Source organism: Medicago truncatula, chromosome 2 (assembly GCF_003473485.1).
Source record: "Medicago truncatula cultivar Jemalong A17 chromosome 2, MtrunA17r5.0-ANR, whole genome shotgun sequence".
In the NCBI taxonomy this organism is placed as follows: Eukaryota; Viridiplantae; Streptophyta; class Magnoliopsida; order Fabales; family Fabaceae; genus Medicago; species Medicago truncatula.
The window spans coordinates 7,209,992-7,227,576 of NC_053043.1; the positions used below are offsets into that span (position 1 = coordinate 7,209,992).

Consider the following 17,585-nt stretch of genomic DNA (forward strand, 5'->3'; position numbering starts at 1 on the left):
TAATCAAAAACTTTAGCAGAGTTAGAATATTTTGGAACAACATATTGTCTTCAGAGCCAAATGTGACTGCCACCATTATTGGCATTTTCTTCATCCATGAAATGACTGTCAAACTTAAGGGTGTGTTTGGATCAGAAGAGAAAGTGAAAGGAAATAAAGTTAAAGGAAAGAATGTAAAAGGAATGAAAGTGGATAGAAAGTGAGTAAAAAGTGAGATGATTTTTTAGTTGTTTAGTTTGAATGATGGTGAGAAGAAAGTGAAAGGAAAGATAATTATATAATTAGTAAATTGACATAAATATCTCTACATAATATACATAATATTTAAAATATATATATATATATATATATATATATATATATATATATATAATTTATAGATATAAATAAGTAACAAGTTTTTATAAGTATACTATATTGTAAATTAGAATGAAAATTGGAGACCGAAGTGACAGGTGAGGAACATATTAATTAAAGACAAAAAAAAAAATTAACATTGATAATTGTTTAAAAGTCAATGGTCATTTTGTAATTTGATCACAATGCATGCATTCCTTTGTGTTTCTTCACATGGTAGGGAGGAAAGGTTTCAGAGCATGGGCCCCCACCAAAATCAGACTTTCTTTCCTATCTGACAATGGAACCAAACTATGGAAAGACAATTCTCAAGATACTTTCTTTCCTACGTGCTTTCTTTCCTTAATCTATTTGTTGTTCCAAACACACCCTAAAAGTCAATTTGGGCAAATCTAAAGCCACGTTTAGTCAAATTGAGCTTGAAGAAGCTGAAGAAATGATATGAAACAAGGTAGATATAAATACCGTGGAGTCTCAATCTCTGGTTATTAACGTATTTGTCTTTGACCGTGTGTGGAAAACTTTGTACAGATTTAGATCTTGGCCGAGTTTTATAATTTTTTTTGTTGTTGACAAAATCATTGTTTTCTTAGTGTTTATGGAACGGTGTAATTCTGTAATAAAAGAAAAGGCATTGTGTAGCTAGTTATACAAGACTATAAGTTGAACCAGCAAGTTATTTGGTGTTTACGGGCAGCTTTGTGTTTGGTGCTTCTGTATAACGTAAAACCTATGTTTAAGGAATTGATTCATTTTATCAAGTTCTTTAGAAACATATAAACGGGTGTTTTGAAATAGATAAAATGAATCAATCAACTAGTAAGGAGATGTAATAGCAAAACTGGAGGTGCAAATTGCAACATAAAAATTGACCAGTTGATGACCGCGACAAATGATATGATATACTTCACATTAAGCAGCATACTCAAACTTGCATAGCATCAAATATTTAGGGACTTGTATGCCCCAGAGCAAAATAAGATATCAAAACTATACATTTATCATCAACAATTCGACATAGCACCAAGTTGCATTTTACAATAACACCAGCAATGATATCATAATTCTCTACATACAATACCAGGGTTATAGAATGATAACCTATGTATTAAATATAGCGAGAGAGCATTAAATTCATAGTTAAAAGAACAATTCCCAGATGAAATTCTTTTATCACACTAAGTACAATTGTAAAGCTACAAATTTCCCATTTCACCAAAAGTGCCATCTGTCAGCTGTAAAGGAATACTAGAAAAGCATTGTATATCTGCATTATGCTTATTACAGCATCACAAAGATGCAATGCATTAAAGTAGTTTCACTTATTTTTGGTCAACCTCAATTCACTAAGGATGATTAATTGTTTGCCTCCCTCAGAATCCTCAAGATGGAAAGGAACAGGTTCAGAATGTCGAGATAAAGAGTGACAGAGGCCCCAATGTATTCATCATAAGTATGGCGCTTGATCAGATTGTCAGTGTCGTAGACAATATAAGCAGAGAAAATCATAGCACCAACTCCACCATAGATAGCATGTGACACTGGCCCAAGAGGGAAGAACATCTGTACCAAAGAAAATCTAGTCTTGAGCAACAGAAAAGCTGCAAGCATAATCTATGTACAATAATTTCATGTGTGTATCTATAGCTAAGACTTTTTTCATTAGGTGATGCAACCACATGAATACAACAATTTCAAAATGTCTTATTATGAATCACACACCACCTAATGGAAAACAAAAACCAATTTAAAATTCAAATATCAGTGTGTTTGAAACCGTGGTATCAAAACATATAATACGAAAAACTGTCTCTAGGAGTCTCGGAATCAACAACAGTTCACCATTCACTGAGGTTTAGATACACCAGTCTCCCTTTAATTCTAAACATTGAATTGAATTTTATCTCATCTATCCTCCTTATAAGTGCTTCTATGAATCTTCTCCATACATTCATAGACCACCTAGACTTGGACTAGGTCATGTTTGGTTTAGCGTCGTATAGGTTCAAACTTACTTCCAATACATAGCTTCAAATGTCAATGTGATTTCAACGCAATTCCGAATTGTGCTAGTGATTTCTACCATATTTTCTACAATGGTAGCTACTCATTTTTTCTCTAGTAATTCCATTCTTAATCATATCCTATGTTATCCTGCGTGACTACTTATCCATCCTAACATTAACATTCATATATAAACAACACACACAGAAAACCTCACATTCATTCATATTGAAACGTATAAAACTAAAGTAAAAAAAACAGCCAACAACCAGTTATCAATCAATGATACAAAATAAATGACAAGAAATGCAACCAACCTGCATCATGCCGGTGAGTACAAGAGTAAAGAGACAGGTAAACAAAAGAGGACCAAGGTAGCTAAAATCCTTGCCCTTCTTGGAAGCCCAGAAAGCATAAGCAGTTAGAGAAGAAACCACCGCAGATGTCAAAACCAACGCCTCAAGCACAATTTTTCCTGCATTACAACAATACATATATTACAACCCATGAGAATAAAAATAGTGTACTTTCAGTTTCAATTTTGGAGCAATTGATTCTAAAGGTATATAATTGATTTGTTTATTTGCTCTCGAGCAGAATTGATTCTAGAAATTATAGCTTTGATTCTAGAATTGATTTTTACAATCAAATTTATTGTCCAACTTGCTAATACATGAACATAGATAAACCTAAATAAATTTACTTACATTCAATTTTAAACCAGAATCAATTTTTGTGGCGGCAAAATCAAATAGACAAATAATAACATATGAACGAGAACGAAACCCTACCATCGGTGTTAGCACAGGTAACTCCAACGGTGAAACTAATCGACAAAGTAAAAAGTCCAAGCAAGATATAATTATGAGGATGCTTTTGCTGATACCTCAACAACGGAATCAAAACTGCAAAAAAAATAAAAAAAATAAAAAATAAGATCCATGCAATAAAACCCTAATTAATTCATAAAAAGAACAATTAAGGATTGGAATAGTACAGATGAATGGAAGAAAGACGAGGAACAAGAGAAGAGGGGAATTGCCCCTAAGAAGAAGATTAAGAGGAGTATAGAAAACAGTTATGACAGAGACGATGGTGGTTAAGAGGATCTGAGCGGAGAGGATTCCGTAGACTTTACGGATGAAACCCCAACGGAGTTGATTTTCACCGAGGGAGAGACCTGGGTAGAGGGTTTCTCCAGATTCGATGTCCAATTCAGCTTCATCTCTTTTCACGCTTGTGTAGCCTCGTTTATCTTGTTGATGTGGTGGTTGCTGATCGAACATCATCATCTTCTTCTTCGGAGATCTGATTAACAGATTCGTCTTCTTGCTTCTTCTGGTTTTTTTTAGGAGAAAATATCTTAAGTGTGTGTATATGATGATGACAAAAATGAATGAATGCGCGTTGTTTACTTTTTAGCGGTGACAGGTATCTTTCAAGTCGTTGCTTCAATCATGTAATTCATTAATTAATTCTACCGAAAAACAAAAATTACTAAACTATGTTAAAGTACCAAAAATTTAAAATAAAGACAAATTTTGCATTAAAAATAACAATTTTTAAACTTTCAAATAGGAAAATGCACAATAATATTTCTTTTTATAATCCATCTGAAGGCACATTTTAAAAAAAAAACTTTACTAAAGTCCCATGAAAAACATTACTAAAGTAACAATATTTATCATAATTGTGATTGTGATAACTTAAGGCTTTATTAAAATAATTCTTCTGAATCCACGAATTACAACTCAACTTGTAAAAATATCTACATTGTTAAGTGAAAAGTCATTTTTAAAATAAAGTTTTACCAAAATAAATAAAGTTTTGTTATTTCGTTTATCTAAAGTTAAAATTCCTCTGAAAGAAAAAATCTTTACAAAAATAATAAAATAGAACATACGCATATTAGTGTGATCAATCGGTTTAATTCAATTTATAATAGAAAATAGATCTAAACCAATACAAAATAATTTTATTGGTTGGTTATGTATATGCTAATAGTGCTCTTGGGGGCATTGATTGAGCACCCAAACACAAGAAAGTTTTCATCAAAAAAAAAATAATGTAATCATTATTTGGTCAAAAGTAACACCTTATGTTTTCAAGACAAAATTTCTATTCATTGAATCCTTAACCAATGCGCTGGGGCACCGATTAACAAGACCCATATTATATATACAAGAAATTTGAACAATTGAACCCAATAAAGAAATTGTTGTTTTTTTTTTTATATAGTTGAGTCAAGTTTTTAGTTTCAAAAACACCTAACATAAAAATATATAATATGGCTCCTTCAAGAATAAGAGATGTGTTAATGACAATAACAATTCAAGTGAGGATGAACATGAGTCGACTTTGTCTCTTATTGTCGATCCAATTTCTCAAAGGGAATTAGCTTCAAATCATGTTATTAGTCAAATTGAGAATGGTTCCATGACAAGTCCCTCACCCTAGAGGGCAAATGCTATAATATATATACTCATATGAATTGCCACCACGGTACATTCCAACCACACTCGGACATAGATAGTGTTTGGACACACATTTGTTTTTACAAAAAGTGCGGTGAATTATCATGGCAGAGCAAAAGCTACATATTGTAGTTTCATAAATATCACGTCTAACATACACTGGGATGCGAAATTTGGCATGCCAACGTTGATCCAAACATGCTAATAATCTCCAAAGGCTATATTCGAACAGAGATGCAGAGATCCAAATAGATCATGATGGATCTAGTCATGATAATTATGCATCGATATACGCTGAATCGTATGAAATCTTACCATACTTTGTGTCTCCATTCTCGAATATGGTTTTGTGAATAGAACCCCTTGAACTTTTCATTGTCGAAAGTTCATCATGCTAACCATCGTCACTTTTGAAATTAATATATATTTTGTAATATTTCATAAGTTGTGTTAAAAAGACACTCATTTCGGTAAAATAAAATATTGTTTAGCATGGTTAAACGAAAGTTAACGAAATAATATAAATTTCGAATCAGAAGATATAATTCAACATCTTTGTGGGGATAGTTGTGTATTATTTTAAACATAAGGGGATGATGTTGTAACATCATTAGCTATGGAAGAAATGATGAGTAATTTATTATTTTTTATTGGGGTAATGTCGACTTTGGTCTTTGAATTTATAAATAGTAGTCATAATAGTTTCTTAATGTATCAAAATAATCTCTGATTTTACACTATTCTAGTTAAAATAGTTCGTTAAATTAAAATATTTTGTTAATATTGTTATATTAGTCTTTTAAGATACCTACATATTATCATATAATTTTGTATACGTAGATACTTTTTTGTTGTATCAATTTTTATATGAAAATAGTTAATGCCAACATTGAAAAACTATTTTAACATTAGAGATTATTTGTATAAATAAAATGTGCAACAATTAAAGACTATTTTGATATATTAAAAGATGAACTATTATAAGGTAAATTCTAGCGACTACCTAAAAAAATAAAAAAGATGGATTATTATTAGTGCTCATATTTTTTTGTTGGTCTAGATTATAAGTGCTCATTACACGACCAAAATGAGTATTTTTCCATTTTTTTATTACATGGATTTACGGGTTTCCGGATCCTAATCCGGGTTCCATCTATATCCCAATTACCGCCATAGCTCAATCTGAACAACAAGCTTTCTTACAACCTCCGTGTTTTACACCTCTCCAATTTGTCCCCAATTCCACTATTGCTCTCTCAATTCCATTTCAATCCCATTCATCAATGCTTCAATTCCAGGTAAATTTTTCATTTCTTAAACCCTAATTATTTCGATCCATTCCTACTGCTTTGACTTTTTATTGCTAAAACCCATTTATTTCGATTTCTTAATTGCTTCATTTCGTTTTTTTCTAGTTCAAAACTTAATCATTCCGTAGTAATTAATTTACCTCCTTCAGATGATGATAATTTTATGATCAAATTAAAAATGTAGTGATGATTAATTTTATGATCAATTGTATAACTGTATTGAATTTTGCATCATAACTTTCCATGCAGGAATAAGTGTTTTTATCTTAATGTGTGGAATGTGCTTTTGTTTGCTTTGAAAAAGGGAAGGTAGTAGGATTTGAGATAATGATTGTAAAGGAGCATCCGGTTGGTACTGAACTGGTAATGAGTAATACAATTGGGGAGGATGAAATAGATTTTTCTTGTGATCCATACATAGGGTTAGAGTTTTTTAATGCTGATGATGCACTTAAGTTCTATATATCGTATGGTAATCGAATGGGATTTAAAGTTCGGATTGGTCAACTTTATCGATCGAGAACTAATGGGTCGGTTTCTTCTAGAAGATTTGTGTGTTCGAAGGAAGGACATCAGCTCAGCTCAAGAACTGGTTGTCCGGCGTTCATAAGGGTGCAGTTAAATGATTCTGGAAAGTGGGTTGTTGATCATTTTCATAAGGATCATAACCACAATCTTGAAAATGAAAGTGAAAGTTTCGCTCCAACATTGCAGCCGAAGGCTTCTGCAGCTATTGAGTCTTCTACTGAAGTCACTCGCAAGCCGAGGAAGAAAATGCTTGAAGTAGGGAATGGTGAACCTATTTCTCCCTTTGGCGTTATTAATTTCAAGCGTATGAGAAAAGAAGAACTTGAAGTACAAGCCAGGATCGAACCATATGTTGGTCAAGAGTTCAGTACCCCTAATGAAGCCTACCAATTTTATCATGCTCATGCAGCATATATGGGTTTTGGAATTCGAGTCGGTCAATTGTTTCGTTCTAAAAATGACGGATCAATTACATCACGACGCTTTGTGTGCTCAAAAGAAGGGTTCCAGCACCCTTCCAGAGTTGGCTGTAAGGCTTATTTGAGGATTAAGAATCAACCATCAGGAAAGTGGGTAGTCGACCGTCTTGAAAACGATCATAATCATGATCTGGGCCTTGAAAAGGAACGTAAGACAAAAAGTCTTCCTGCTTCCAACATTTTGACCGAGGAGGTAAACACTGAATTGGTGAATGGCGACATATTTAGGATAGATAACTACCCTGTCCTAAGAGGGGCTAGACAAAATCACATTAGAAGTGATTGGTACAACATGCTTTTAGAGTATTTTCAGTCAAGGCAAGCAGAAGATACAGGATTCTTTTATGCCATGGAAGTTGATAATGGTAATTGCATGAGCATATTTTGGGCTGACGGAAGATCTAGATACTCATGTAGTCAGTTTGGCGATGTCCTCGTTGTAGATACATCATATAGAAAGAGTGTTTATATGGTACCATTTGCTACTTTTGTTGGAGTTAACCACCACAAGCAGCCCGTGCTTCTTGGATGTGCTCTAATTGCTGATGAATCTGAAGAGTCTTTCACTTGGTTGTTTCAGACATGGGTAAGAGCAATGTCTGGCCGGCAGCCTCTGTCAGTAATAGCTGATCAAGATGTTTCAATCCAGAGGGCCATAGCAAAAGTCTTTCCAGTAACCAATCATCGCTTTTCGTTGTGGCAAATTAATGCAAAGGAACAAGAGCTCGCCGGTCTGATGGGTAATGGGTTCACTAAAGATTATGAAAAGTGCGTTTACCAGAGCCAGACAGTCGATGAATTTGACGCCTCGTGGAATGCTTTACTCGTCAAATATGGATTGAAGGACAATGCTTGGCTAAAAGAAATGTATGAGAAGCGTGCATCCTGGGTTCCGTTCTATTTAAAGGGCACATTTTCTGCTGGAATTCCTATGAAAGAAAGCATGGAATCATTCTTTGGTGGAAGTTTAAATGGCCAAACACCTCTCATAGAGTTCATTCCGCGTTATGAAAGAGGTCTCGAGCGACGTCGTGAAGAAGAAAGGAAAGAGGATTTTAATACTTCCAATTTTCAAACTTTTTTGCAAACGAAAGAGCCAGTAGAAGAACAGTGTAGAAGGCTTTACACTCTTGCAGTATTCAAAGTATTTCAGAAAGAGCTTTTGCAGTGCTTTAGTTATCTTGGGTTTGCAATCTACGAACGAGGGTCCCTCAGCAGATATTTGGTGCGTAAGTGTGGAAATGATGATATGGTGAAGCATGTAGTTACATTCAATGCATCCAATCTTGACATTAGTTGTAGCTGTCAGATGTTTGAATATGAAGGCGTTCTTTGTAGACACGTGTTGAGGGTTTTTCAAATATTGGAAGTAAGAGAAGTTCCTTCTCGCTACATCTTACACCGATGGACGAGAAATGCCGAGGATGGTGTTTTTCCCGACATAGGATCATGGAGTAGCTCTCAGGAGCTAAAAAGTTTGATGCTATGGAGTCTAAGAGAAACAGCATCTAAATACATAGATGCTGGTGCATCATCAATTGAAAAGTATAAACTTGCGTATGAGATTTTACGAGAGGGCGGGAGAAAACTTTGTCGGCACAGGTGAATGTCTTCAAGTTCTACGAAGTTGTACATTATTGCAAGTTTAATTTTTAGCTTCAGTTGTTAATTTATGGTGGCATTTTTGCTCTTGTAATCTGATACCATCTTTTATCCACCTTTGTAGTTCCACACTTTCGTTTTAAGTTTCAGATTATCCTCTACAGCTGCTGCACCATACAGAAGCTGTAGGATATCCAATTTTGTTCAGATTGCTTGTATTGACCACTCCATCATTGCCATCATAGTTAACATCTTAGGTGTGACATTGGTTTCACTTTGATTATGTTGCACATGTCAATTCTGTTGCTTGTGTTTATCATCATTTTAGAAAAGCAGAATGGTTTTCCTCCCAATGAGCAAGCAACATCTGCTGTTTATTATGTTTGGCAACTAGCAAAACAGTCAAAGTAATTATCTTTTTATGAAAGAAAAAGAAACCAGAGTAGCTGTTATATCCTTATTGTACCAATTGGATTTAAGGAAGTGGAGAGGACAAGTATTTTTCAGTCTGAGAGTTAGATTGATGTAGACATAAAGCAGTTTGGATAATGGAAAAATCAAAGAAAAATCCCCACTACCCATCACCAGATAGTCTCTTTACCGCCCTCTGTTTCATTTGGCAGGCAGCAAATGGAATAAGATGATAGCCACTGATTAATAAACCACATACATGAATTTCAAAACCATGATTATCCTAGTTCTTGTGAAAAAAACTGTCCTTTTCCGGTTGAATTGATTAGAACATGATTAGTATTTACTGCAGCTAATCCAGTAGTAAATTTTACCTGAATTCCATGTACCATGCAGAGTTGGTATGAATGTATAACCTCTGTTTGTACTTTGCCTCATGATTGTTTGTTTATTTAAGATTGACATCATGAGTGACTTTGGCGTTTTACTCTTTTAAGGAACAAATGTCTCAATATTTAGCCACAAGAAAGGTCTCATTGGGAATGGGAATGTACGTGTAATTAGCACCGGCCTCCACACTCCAGTGCTGCGTTTGAGAGCAAATTTTGTACTAACTTTCTCTATTTAGCTTTCTGGGAGTTGTCTTCTGATTAGTTTACAGATATTCTTTTTCTCCTAATTTGGAGTATAATTTTTTTAATATAACGCAGAGAAGTACTTTATGCCACTTGTGAGCTTTGGAGACAAGCGTGTGTTTGTTTGTTTGCATGGAGAAACCACTTCCCACTATCTTCTCTTCTCACTTTGGAAAGTACAAATGAGAGCCTTATAGTTTAATGTGGGCTCAAACAGAGGCAAAATCAATTTTAATTTAAAGTTATCAAGCATCTAAATATTTACCCTTTTTTTTTTTTACCCAAATCACAATTATTTGTATCCAAATATACATGTGATAAAATAAAAACTGTAGTACTTTTTTTTACCTTATTCTATATTTTATGAATTTTGTAGATATATTCTGCTCATTCCTGTTTTTCATATCTACTGAACATGCCACTGATCTGCTTTCAGTTTTGTGCTAGAGAACCAGATTCTCGAGCTTTTTACTTTATTCCGTTCTTGGCTTCAGAATTGTTCTTTGTTATATAGACAATGCAGGTATATAGTTGCATAGGAATGTGAAAGTTTCCTACTTTTATCCTTTACTAACAGAATATGCCCTGTTTCTCAAAAGCAGTTAGTTACTTATCTTTTCCACTTGAGTTCAACTTGAGAAAGGTCCATATTCTTCTTTCAGAAATGCATTGGAATCGAAGACTAGTAGTTTAAAATATGCTTAGTTACAATAATACAAGAAATCATACACTTCTACCAATATATTCTAAGAAAATTCTACCACCTTTAAATCACGTGGCAGAATTTTGCATATCTATTTTCATTTTTTTTTTTTATCATGACTATTTAAATCTTGATCTTGCACAAAATCTTTATTAGGTTTTACAACAACAGATATTTCAGATTTGTGTTGTGAGAAAGCACCAACATTAAAGCTCTTGACCAAAGTTAAAACTCTTAAACTTTGACATCCATATCGATCTTACTTGATTCGAGAAATTTGTCTAGTATTTGCGTCCAGGGGTCCAAACTTGAATCATGTCTATAGAAAGCACCAACATTAAAAACTCTTGAGGAAATTTTTTGACATTCATTGTGATTTTATTCTGCTCTGGAAACTACTTTAGTATTTTCGCACACCTTGGTTTGAATCTTGTTGAGAAAGCACCAACGTTAAACTTGCGGAAGACTTTGGCATCTATTGTGGTCTTTTCAGCTCGAGAAATTAGTCTCCGTATTTATGCGCAACATACTCGATTTCCACAAAATAATCACAACAACATAATCATCCCACATATCAAGAAATAGATGAAACTGTATGTTTTATCTTATATCATAACCCAACACAAGAACAGACAACTGAGCTTCATCAAATATCAAATACTAACAACACCTATATACACTGCTTTGCCTCTCAGTTCTCCACATACATATTATACATCTAATAATGGCATAATACATGAACAGAAATAAAAACCATAAGGATTTCACTTCATTTTATTCTTCCTTACACTTCAGTTGCATATCAAGCTCATCAACCTCAATCCTTCATTGGTGAAACCAAACTTTCAACATAAACCTCTGCATCAAACCAACCCTTCCCACCTTCAATCCTAGGATACCTAAATGAATGATCTCTTGGATCATACAAAATCAAGTCAAACTCAAACATCAACAAGACTTCACCATTCTCTGAAATACAATAAGGCCCCGAGTATGAGAAATCTTCAGGATTTGGCAAATAAGGGATTGTCAACAATTTAATCCAAGACTCTCTCACACCATAATCCTTCATCAACCATACAACAAAATCAGTCTTTTTGTAATCATAATTCATGCAAAGACAACCCTTTAGCACACTCAAACTAGGAGTTGAACACTCTTCCTTTTCATAATCAGGTGGAAGCACTTCCCTATAAGTTTCCTTCTCCAAATCCAAAGAAACAATAGTCCAAAAAGAACTTGAACCAATTGAGTAATTAGAAGCCCAATTGAGTGTACCACTAACAAATTTCCCAGATGAATTTTGGTAAGGTGAAACACCATGAGGAAAATCATGAATCTTCCTCCAAGTATTAGTAGCCATACTATAAACCTTAACTTTAGATTCACTGAAAAACTCATTAGGATCACAAAAAACAGCAACAACTTTGTAATCATCATTCACATGATCATAACCAAGACCAAAACAAGTAAAACAACCTGGTCTCCAATTATTCCCTAAAGGTGGTGACTTTTTAGAGACCCTTATTGAAGGGTTCCAAAGAAGAACACAATCACCTTTTATAGCAAAACAAAGTAATCCATTACAAGAACCAACAATACCATCATGGCGAAACTTGTTCTTAACAGGGTAGTTAAGGTCATCAGAAACTGTTGATGGGTTATTGAAAAGAGAAGTTATAGAACAAGATTTGAGGTGAAATTCAGCTGTAGTAGCACTCAATATGATTCTATGATTGGTTGTGAAGTGAGTGTTTTGTGTTGAAAAGTGAAGTTGTTTTTTTATGAAGTAAGGATTGGAAATTATGTGTAACCATGATTTGCATACACACCTGAAACGTAATAGAGATTTTATTGGAAGTTTTATGAGGATTTCAAGAATGAGTTCTTCAGGAAGAAAGGGTAATGGAAGAATCATGGTGCTATTTTGATTCATGATATGTGATGGCGGTGATGGTTTTTTTGTTCATGTGATGATGACATGAAGAGAGTGAGAGTGTGAGTGTTGAGAGGTTCATTTCATGTGGTGGTTGATGAATGATATATATAGTAATGAAGATGATGAAAAATATATTGATATGGTTTCATTTCATATGGTCTATGATTGAATTGAAATAGTCTAAGATAAAAATGAAATGAAAATTGTGAATGTTTGAGACATGGTAAAATGACACGTTGCAGTTATGGTAAGACACTAGCGTGTGAGTAAGATTAAAGAAGAGGAAGAAAACGAAATAAAGAATCTAACATCATATGATACAACACTATTGTCAAAACAAAACAATCATCATCCAATCAACCAATAAAGCTTGTTTTTACTTGAGATTTTTTTTAATCTTTTGTTTTTTGAAACCAAAAATATTCAACTTTTCTTTTTGATTCAAAAAAATATTCAACTTGTGTAAATGCTTTTTTCGTTTTTTTTAATTTTCTTTTTTTATGTACTATAATTGAAACTTCTCATAACCAAAGAAGTTGAATCTAACAAAAGAAATTAAACTCTCACAATATAATGATTCAACTTTAGAATTTAACTTAAAGAGAATATAATATTTAATAGTCATACAATACAATTGACACATATATGATTTTTTTTTACTAAAACAAACTCAAATCATTTAGTTACTAAACGTAATTTAGATTAGAGGAGAATGTCTCATATAATGTTAATGATGTAAGTGGAAAGTTCAATTATATGTGTCAATCATCTTATTTTACTATCAACTTGTAATAAAGATGTATGCATAAATAATCCATGAATGTAATTTTGGTGAGAGTAATCTTAGTATGTCTACTAGTTGATAATGAATAAAATAAAGTAGAATAAAATGAAACATAATGAAGAAAAATCAAACAAAGGCCGCATTCTATTCGAGATGTTTTTCATTGTACTAGTAAAGATGCTATCATTTTCCATTTTATTCTATTAGTTTACAAAGTATCAAAATAATGGAGCATTATGCGATTCCATTAATTGGTAAAAAAAATGCTCTTCCATTACGACTATGATTCTCTGCACCATAAAGAACACTATTTGCGGAGGTTATAAGTTAAAGCCACGGCGGTTTGAACCACCTCTATTTAGTTTTTGCAGCAGCATGCAATGGTCACAATCTTGTGTGTCGCGGTCCTTGAAAAAAAAATGTTGTGTGTCACGGTGTTCCTATGCGACGGTTCTAGAAACTATTGTACTCTATCTCATCCCACTATTTTTGTTAAACTATTATAGGAATGATTCTAGAACTTTTGCATAGATAAGGATTCATTCTACGTATTCACCATTTTATTGATTGTTTGATGGATATCGAACGCTGATCTCAATCCAATAATCATCGATTAGGTGAATGCATGAATCTAGGGAACAAGATCCCTATTCCCACACATAATAACTGAAATTGATATGTTAATGAACATGGGAAGGATAAATTTTAAATAAGAGTAACTAACATAAAATTGTCTTTTATACTAGTATTGTTTATTTATCTGACCGAACGTATGAAAGATACAAAATATGTGACACCATAATAATTGTCGCTTTCAGCCTCGCATGTTACATTTAACCTGATGTCAGACACACAAGGATTCTTCTTGATGAAGCAATCAATTAAAGGATTGCCATGACATAGAAACAAGGCTACAAGTTGTAGCAACTGCATACGCACCTCATCAACAACATCATTTTCTTGGAAGGGGATATCCACAATGACCTCATATTATTATATGATCACTACCTCAATTGCTCATATTTTGTTTCCCAATAAATTTGTAGCTTTAATCTTTGATTGGCAGTGAATGAGTGTACCTCTGCCACTCACTCACTATGCTGAGGTTAGGTTCATCTTCATCCACAAGATGTATCTTATAAATGTGATAAGATTAGCTTTAACATTCTTATCACAAAGTCTTGCAATCACATCCTTCTTTGTATATTTAGTTTTCTAATGATAAAAATGAATTGAAGATAAAATAATTTATATTAAAATTTATTTATGTAAAAGTGAGTTGAAGAATAAATTTGAGTTGTAATCTATACTTTATTTTTGAAACACTTTTTGTAACTCTTTTTTTTTTGTTTTTTTATGTGTTATGTCTTTTTTAGAATTGTCAAGTGTTTGTTAATATTTAATTGAATAACTTTTGTCAAGATAAAAGGAAAAGAAAATAAAAAAGTTGATTGATTTGAGAAAATAATTATGAAACTTTTTCAGTTGGAGGGATTGATAAATTTTGTCATGGTGGTGAATGATACAAAAAAAATGATCATGATTTGAGATGGATTTCATTCGAATGTTGTTGGTATGTGCTGTCTTTAATGTCTTTGTTTTTATCTTTTTTATTAAATAATAATTATTTTTTTCATCTAAATAATTTATTTTAATCACTATACCTCACTTATCTTCTTTCCCATCTAAAATACACTTAAAAACAAACAAGGCTAATAACACAAGTGAAATCCAATTTGAGATACGATACACTTTGTTTATCATAATGGCTTACGAAAACATAACAAGTGTTCTGTGAACAATGCTAATGGGAATATTCCACTCTAGATAGATAACTGTTCTGAACACATTAAAAAAATACAACATAACATGTACCAAAAAAAAAAAACACAACATAATTTAATAAGAAATTGTTATATACTTTCTTAATCGTAACAATTGTCAAAGAAAGACTCTTAATTTTTTTTTTTTCTTTCTTCTTTCATATATTGTTGTTATTTGAGCCTATCTTAATGTATCCGTGAGCGTAAACTATTAAAAAATTGCTCTTTACCCTTTTAAATTTTTTAATTTCCTTAATTCAATGTGAGTTAGCGTTGAGTCAACGGGAATTAATTCACGCTCGTATTTTTCAGCGTGAGTTAACTCACGTTAACACTTTTAATATCGGTTCAATTACTTTTTAAACCGGTTCAACCGATTTAAAAAATATCAACGTATGTTAACTCACACTAAAAAATATCAAAATTGAATTAAGAAAATGAGTAATTTTGAAAAGGAAACAACAATATTCAAACTATTATAAAGAATAAGTTCTTATACTAAAAGTAAAAGAATGTCCTTTACACGGTGGACCATTTTGCTGGTGGTCCAGAACATGGAAAAAAACTGCACTCTTTGATTTCTAAGATAATTAATTATATAATAACAGTGAATTACCATTTTCATTTAAATTTACTTAAATGTTGTAAAAAGAACTACAAATTATCAGTTTGAATTTAAAATTTTTTCAAGGTGAGATGCTGAAAAAAAATTACATCTTCAGATCTTAGTCTTAGACCATCTATCATATTAACTAACTAAAGCTTAGTTTGGTCTCATCAGTACTCATGTATTAGCTATAGGGAGATATAATGCTTTTTGTGTTTCCATGTCACTGAAGGCAAGCTAGCATATGTTATCTTACAGAAATGGAAGAACTTGGAACGACATAATGTAATTGTATCAATTTGGAACGAAATAAGGTAGAGAAAACTCCATTCCTTGACTTCTATGAGAAACAAATTATCGTTTTCTTTTACTTAAGAAGCGTTCTTCCTGAACCCTCCCTGCATCTATTTCATTCAAGAAATGAGCCTCAACTTAAGTCAATTTTTGATCAGGTTATTATGCTCTATATAGATGGCCTTTAAAACATTGAAGGTATAGTCAAGTTTACATATGCAGCATGATAAATTACATATACAAACTGAATAATTGGTTTAGAAATGGCATACCCTCATATTCTAATGCAAATACATCCAACAGATGCACAGAAAAAGTAGGGAATAAAGAACTGATAGGAAACAGAATATTAAGGAAATATCATCCAAATTTTATTCAAGAAAATAAGCTTCTGATAGAACGTGTTTTATATCAGCGATCCAAATTCAGCACATAACATTTAACTATTGGTATTCAAAACGAAAAGTGTAGTCTTCGTATTGTATCTAACACTAGGAAATGAATTTGATTTTAAGATGTTCAATTAAAATCAAATAAATTTAAACATCCAAATTTTTGAGAAGAACGATGTATAGGGGGGAGGGGAACTAAAAAAGAGATCAATGAAAAAAGAGAGAGCAAGGACCAAAGAAACACGTCCATCTTTGAGCAACCATTTGCAGATAGAATAAGGCAACAAACTATAGATGGTTTAGACTTGGAAATTTCAGTAAAATTAAATCCTCTTAAAACTGTTGGTTAAAATAACACTTTTATTCATAGTTTTAAAACTCGGCTCGGTCATCGACTCGACGGGGGTACTGGGTCAATGATTAATGGTCGAACCACTGAGTCATTGGTCGAACCGCATGACTGAATCGGAACCACTCGGATGACTCGGTTAGATAACTCGGTCCTTAGATTAAATTTATATAGTTATTTAATCGGATTAACTCGGATTGAATCGGTGACTCGGTCACTTTAGAAACTAAAATAATTAATGAGTGTTGTAATTTAAAAAAGGTTTACATTTAAGAACAAAAATAAAATCAAATAGATGTTTAAATATATGGACGAAGAGAGTAATACATATTCAAATAAATATAGTAAAATAAAACTATTCTTTCAAAAAAAATATTGTAAAAAAAATATTTATTAAAATATTTGAGATGTCGGACAATAATATTTAAATGATAAGAGTGAGCTTGGTTCCTTAAAATAAAAAAGAGTGTTTGGTTCCCTTTAAAAAAATAGAAACGTTTACTTGTATAATATATTATGAAGATAGAATAAAAAATAAAAAGAGAATACATGTTTTTTTTTTATTTTTAAGAAACACAAAATACAAGTTATTAAAAAAAAATGACGAAAATACAAATTATGCAAAAAAAAAAAAAAAGACAATACAAGTTCAAATGTGAATGGAAAATTAATATGTTATTTTGAATTAATATGTAATGAATATGAATCAATATTTTATCACAACAAACAAAAGTGGTTCAGTGGTTCTTAGTGTCTTAGTGAATGCATGCATGCCTGTTTGATCCCCAGTTGCACCAATTTTCAATTTTTTGATATATAAAACAATTGTTCATTAAAAAAACCGGTCAGCTCATTAAACCGCCGGTTTTAACCAAGTTTTTCCGATTCATGCCG

General features: G+C 32.5%; 3 protein-coding genes across 5 annotated transcripts; 1 reads left to right on the plus strand and 2 right to left on the minus strand.

Annotated features, from left to right (window-relative positions):
* Positions 1-1,334: 1,334 nt before the first annotated feature.
* LOC11441943 (BI1-like protein) lies at positions 1,335-3,777 on the minus strand. The gene is made up of 4 exons (XM_003594034.4): positions 3,359-3,777; positions 3,153-3,266; positions 2,679-2,836; positions 1,335-1,920 (listed from the first exon to the last, which is right to left on the minus strand). The coding sequence occupies exons 1-4, from the start codon at positions 3,651-3,653 to the stop codon at positions 1,714-1,716; spliced, it is 774 nt and encodes a 257-aa protein (XP_003594082.2). The 5' UTR covers positions 3,654-3,777; the 3' UTR covers positions 1,335-1,713.
* Positions 3,778-5,934: 2,157 nt separating this feature from the next.
* LOC112419201 (protein FAR1-RELATED SEQUENCE 12) lies at positions 5,935-10,078 on the plus strand. 3 transcript variants are annotated; one of them, XM_024776321.2, is made up of 3 exons: positions 5,935-6,133; positions 6,395-8,754; positions 9,876-10,078. In XM_024776321.2, the coding sequence occupies exons 2-3, from the start codon at positions 6,473-6,475 to the stop codon at positions 10,000-10,002; spliced, it is 2,409 nt and encodes an 802-aa protein (XP_024632089.1). In that variant the 5' UTR covers positions 5,935-6,133; positions 6,395-6,472; the 3' UTR covers positions 10,003-10,078. The 3 variants fall into 3 exon arrangements, with proteins under 3 accessions (XP_024632089.1, XP_024632090.1, XP_024632092.1); XM_024776322.2 differs by lacking the exon at positions 9,876-10,078 and adding an exon at positions 9,663-9,838; XM_024776324.2 differs by lacking the exon at positions 9,876-10,078 and having other exon boundaries at positions 6,395-9,107.
* Positions 10,079-10,486: 408 nt separating this feature from the next.
* LOC11441329 (F-box/kelch-repeat protein At3g23880) lies at positions 10,487-12,668 on the minus strand. The gene has a single exon (XM_003594035.4). It carries the CDS (start codon positions 12,437-12,439, stop codon positions 11,321-11,323), a length of 1,119 nt encoding a protein of 372 aa, XP_003594083.2. The 5' UTR covers positions 12,440-12,668; the 3' UTR covers positions 10,487-11,320.
* Between the last annotated feature and the right edge of the window lie 4,917 nt (positions 12,669-17,585).

What these genes read in the sequence shown, in the direction of transcription:
- LOC11441943 (XM_003594034.4), bottom strand. Translation starts at nt 3,653, where the DNA reads ATGATGATGTTCGATCAGCAACCACCACATCAACAAGATAAACGAGGC. An exon ending in CGTCTTTCTTCCATTCATCT is followed by an intron (nt 3,267 to 3,358) that starts GTACTATTCCAA and finishes TTTTTTTTGCAG; the next exon opens with TTTTGATTCCGTTGTTGAGG. An exon ending in TACCTGTGCTAACACCGATG is followed by an intron (nt 2,837 to 3,152) that starts GTAGGGTTTCGT and finishes GTTGTAATGCAG; the next exon opens with GAAAAATTGTGCTTGAGGCG.
- LOC11441329 (XM_003594035.4), bottom strand. Translation starts at nt 12,439, where the DNA reads ATGAATCAAAATAGCACCATGATTCTTCCATTACCCTTTCTTCCTGAA.
- LOC112419201 (XM_024776321.2), top strand. Translation starts at nt 6,473, where the DNA reads ATGATTGTAAAGGAGCATCCGGTTGGTACTGAACTGGTAATGAGTAAT. An exon ending in AGAAAACTTTGTCGGCACAG is followed by an intron (nt 8,755 to 9,875) that starts GTGAATGTCTTC and finishes AATATAACGCAG; the next exon opens with AGAAGTACTTTATGCCACTT.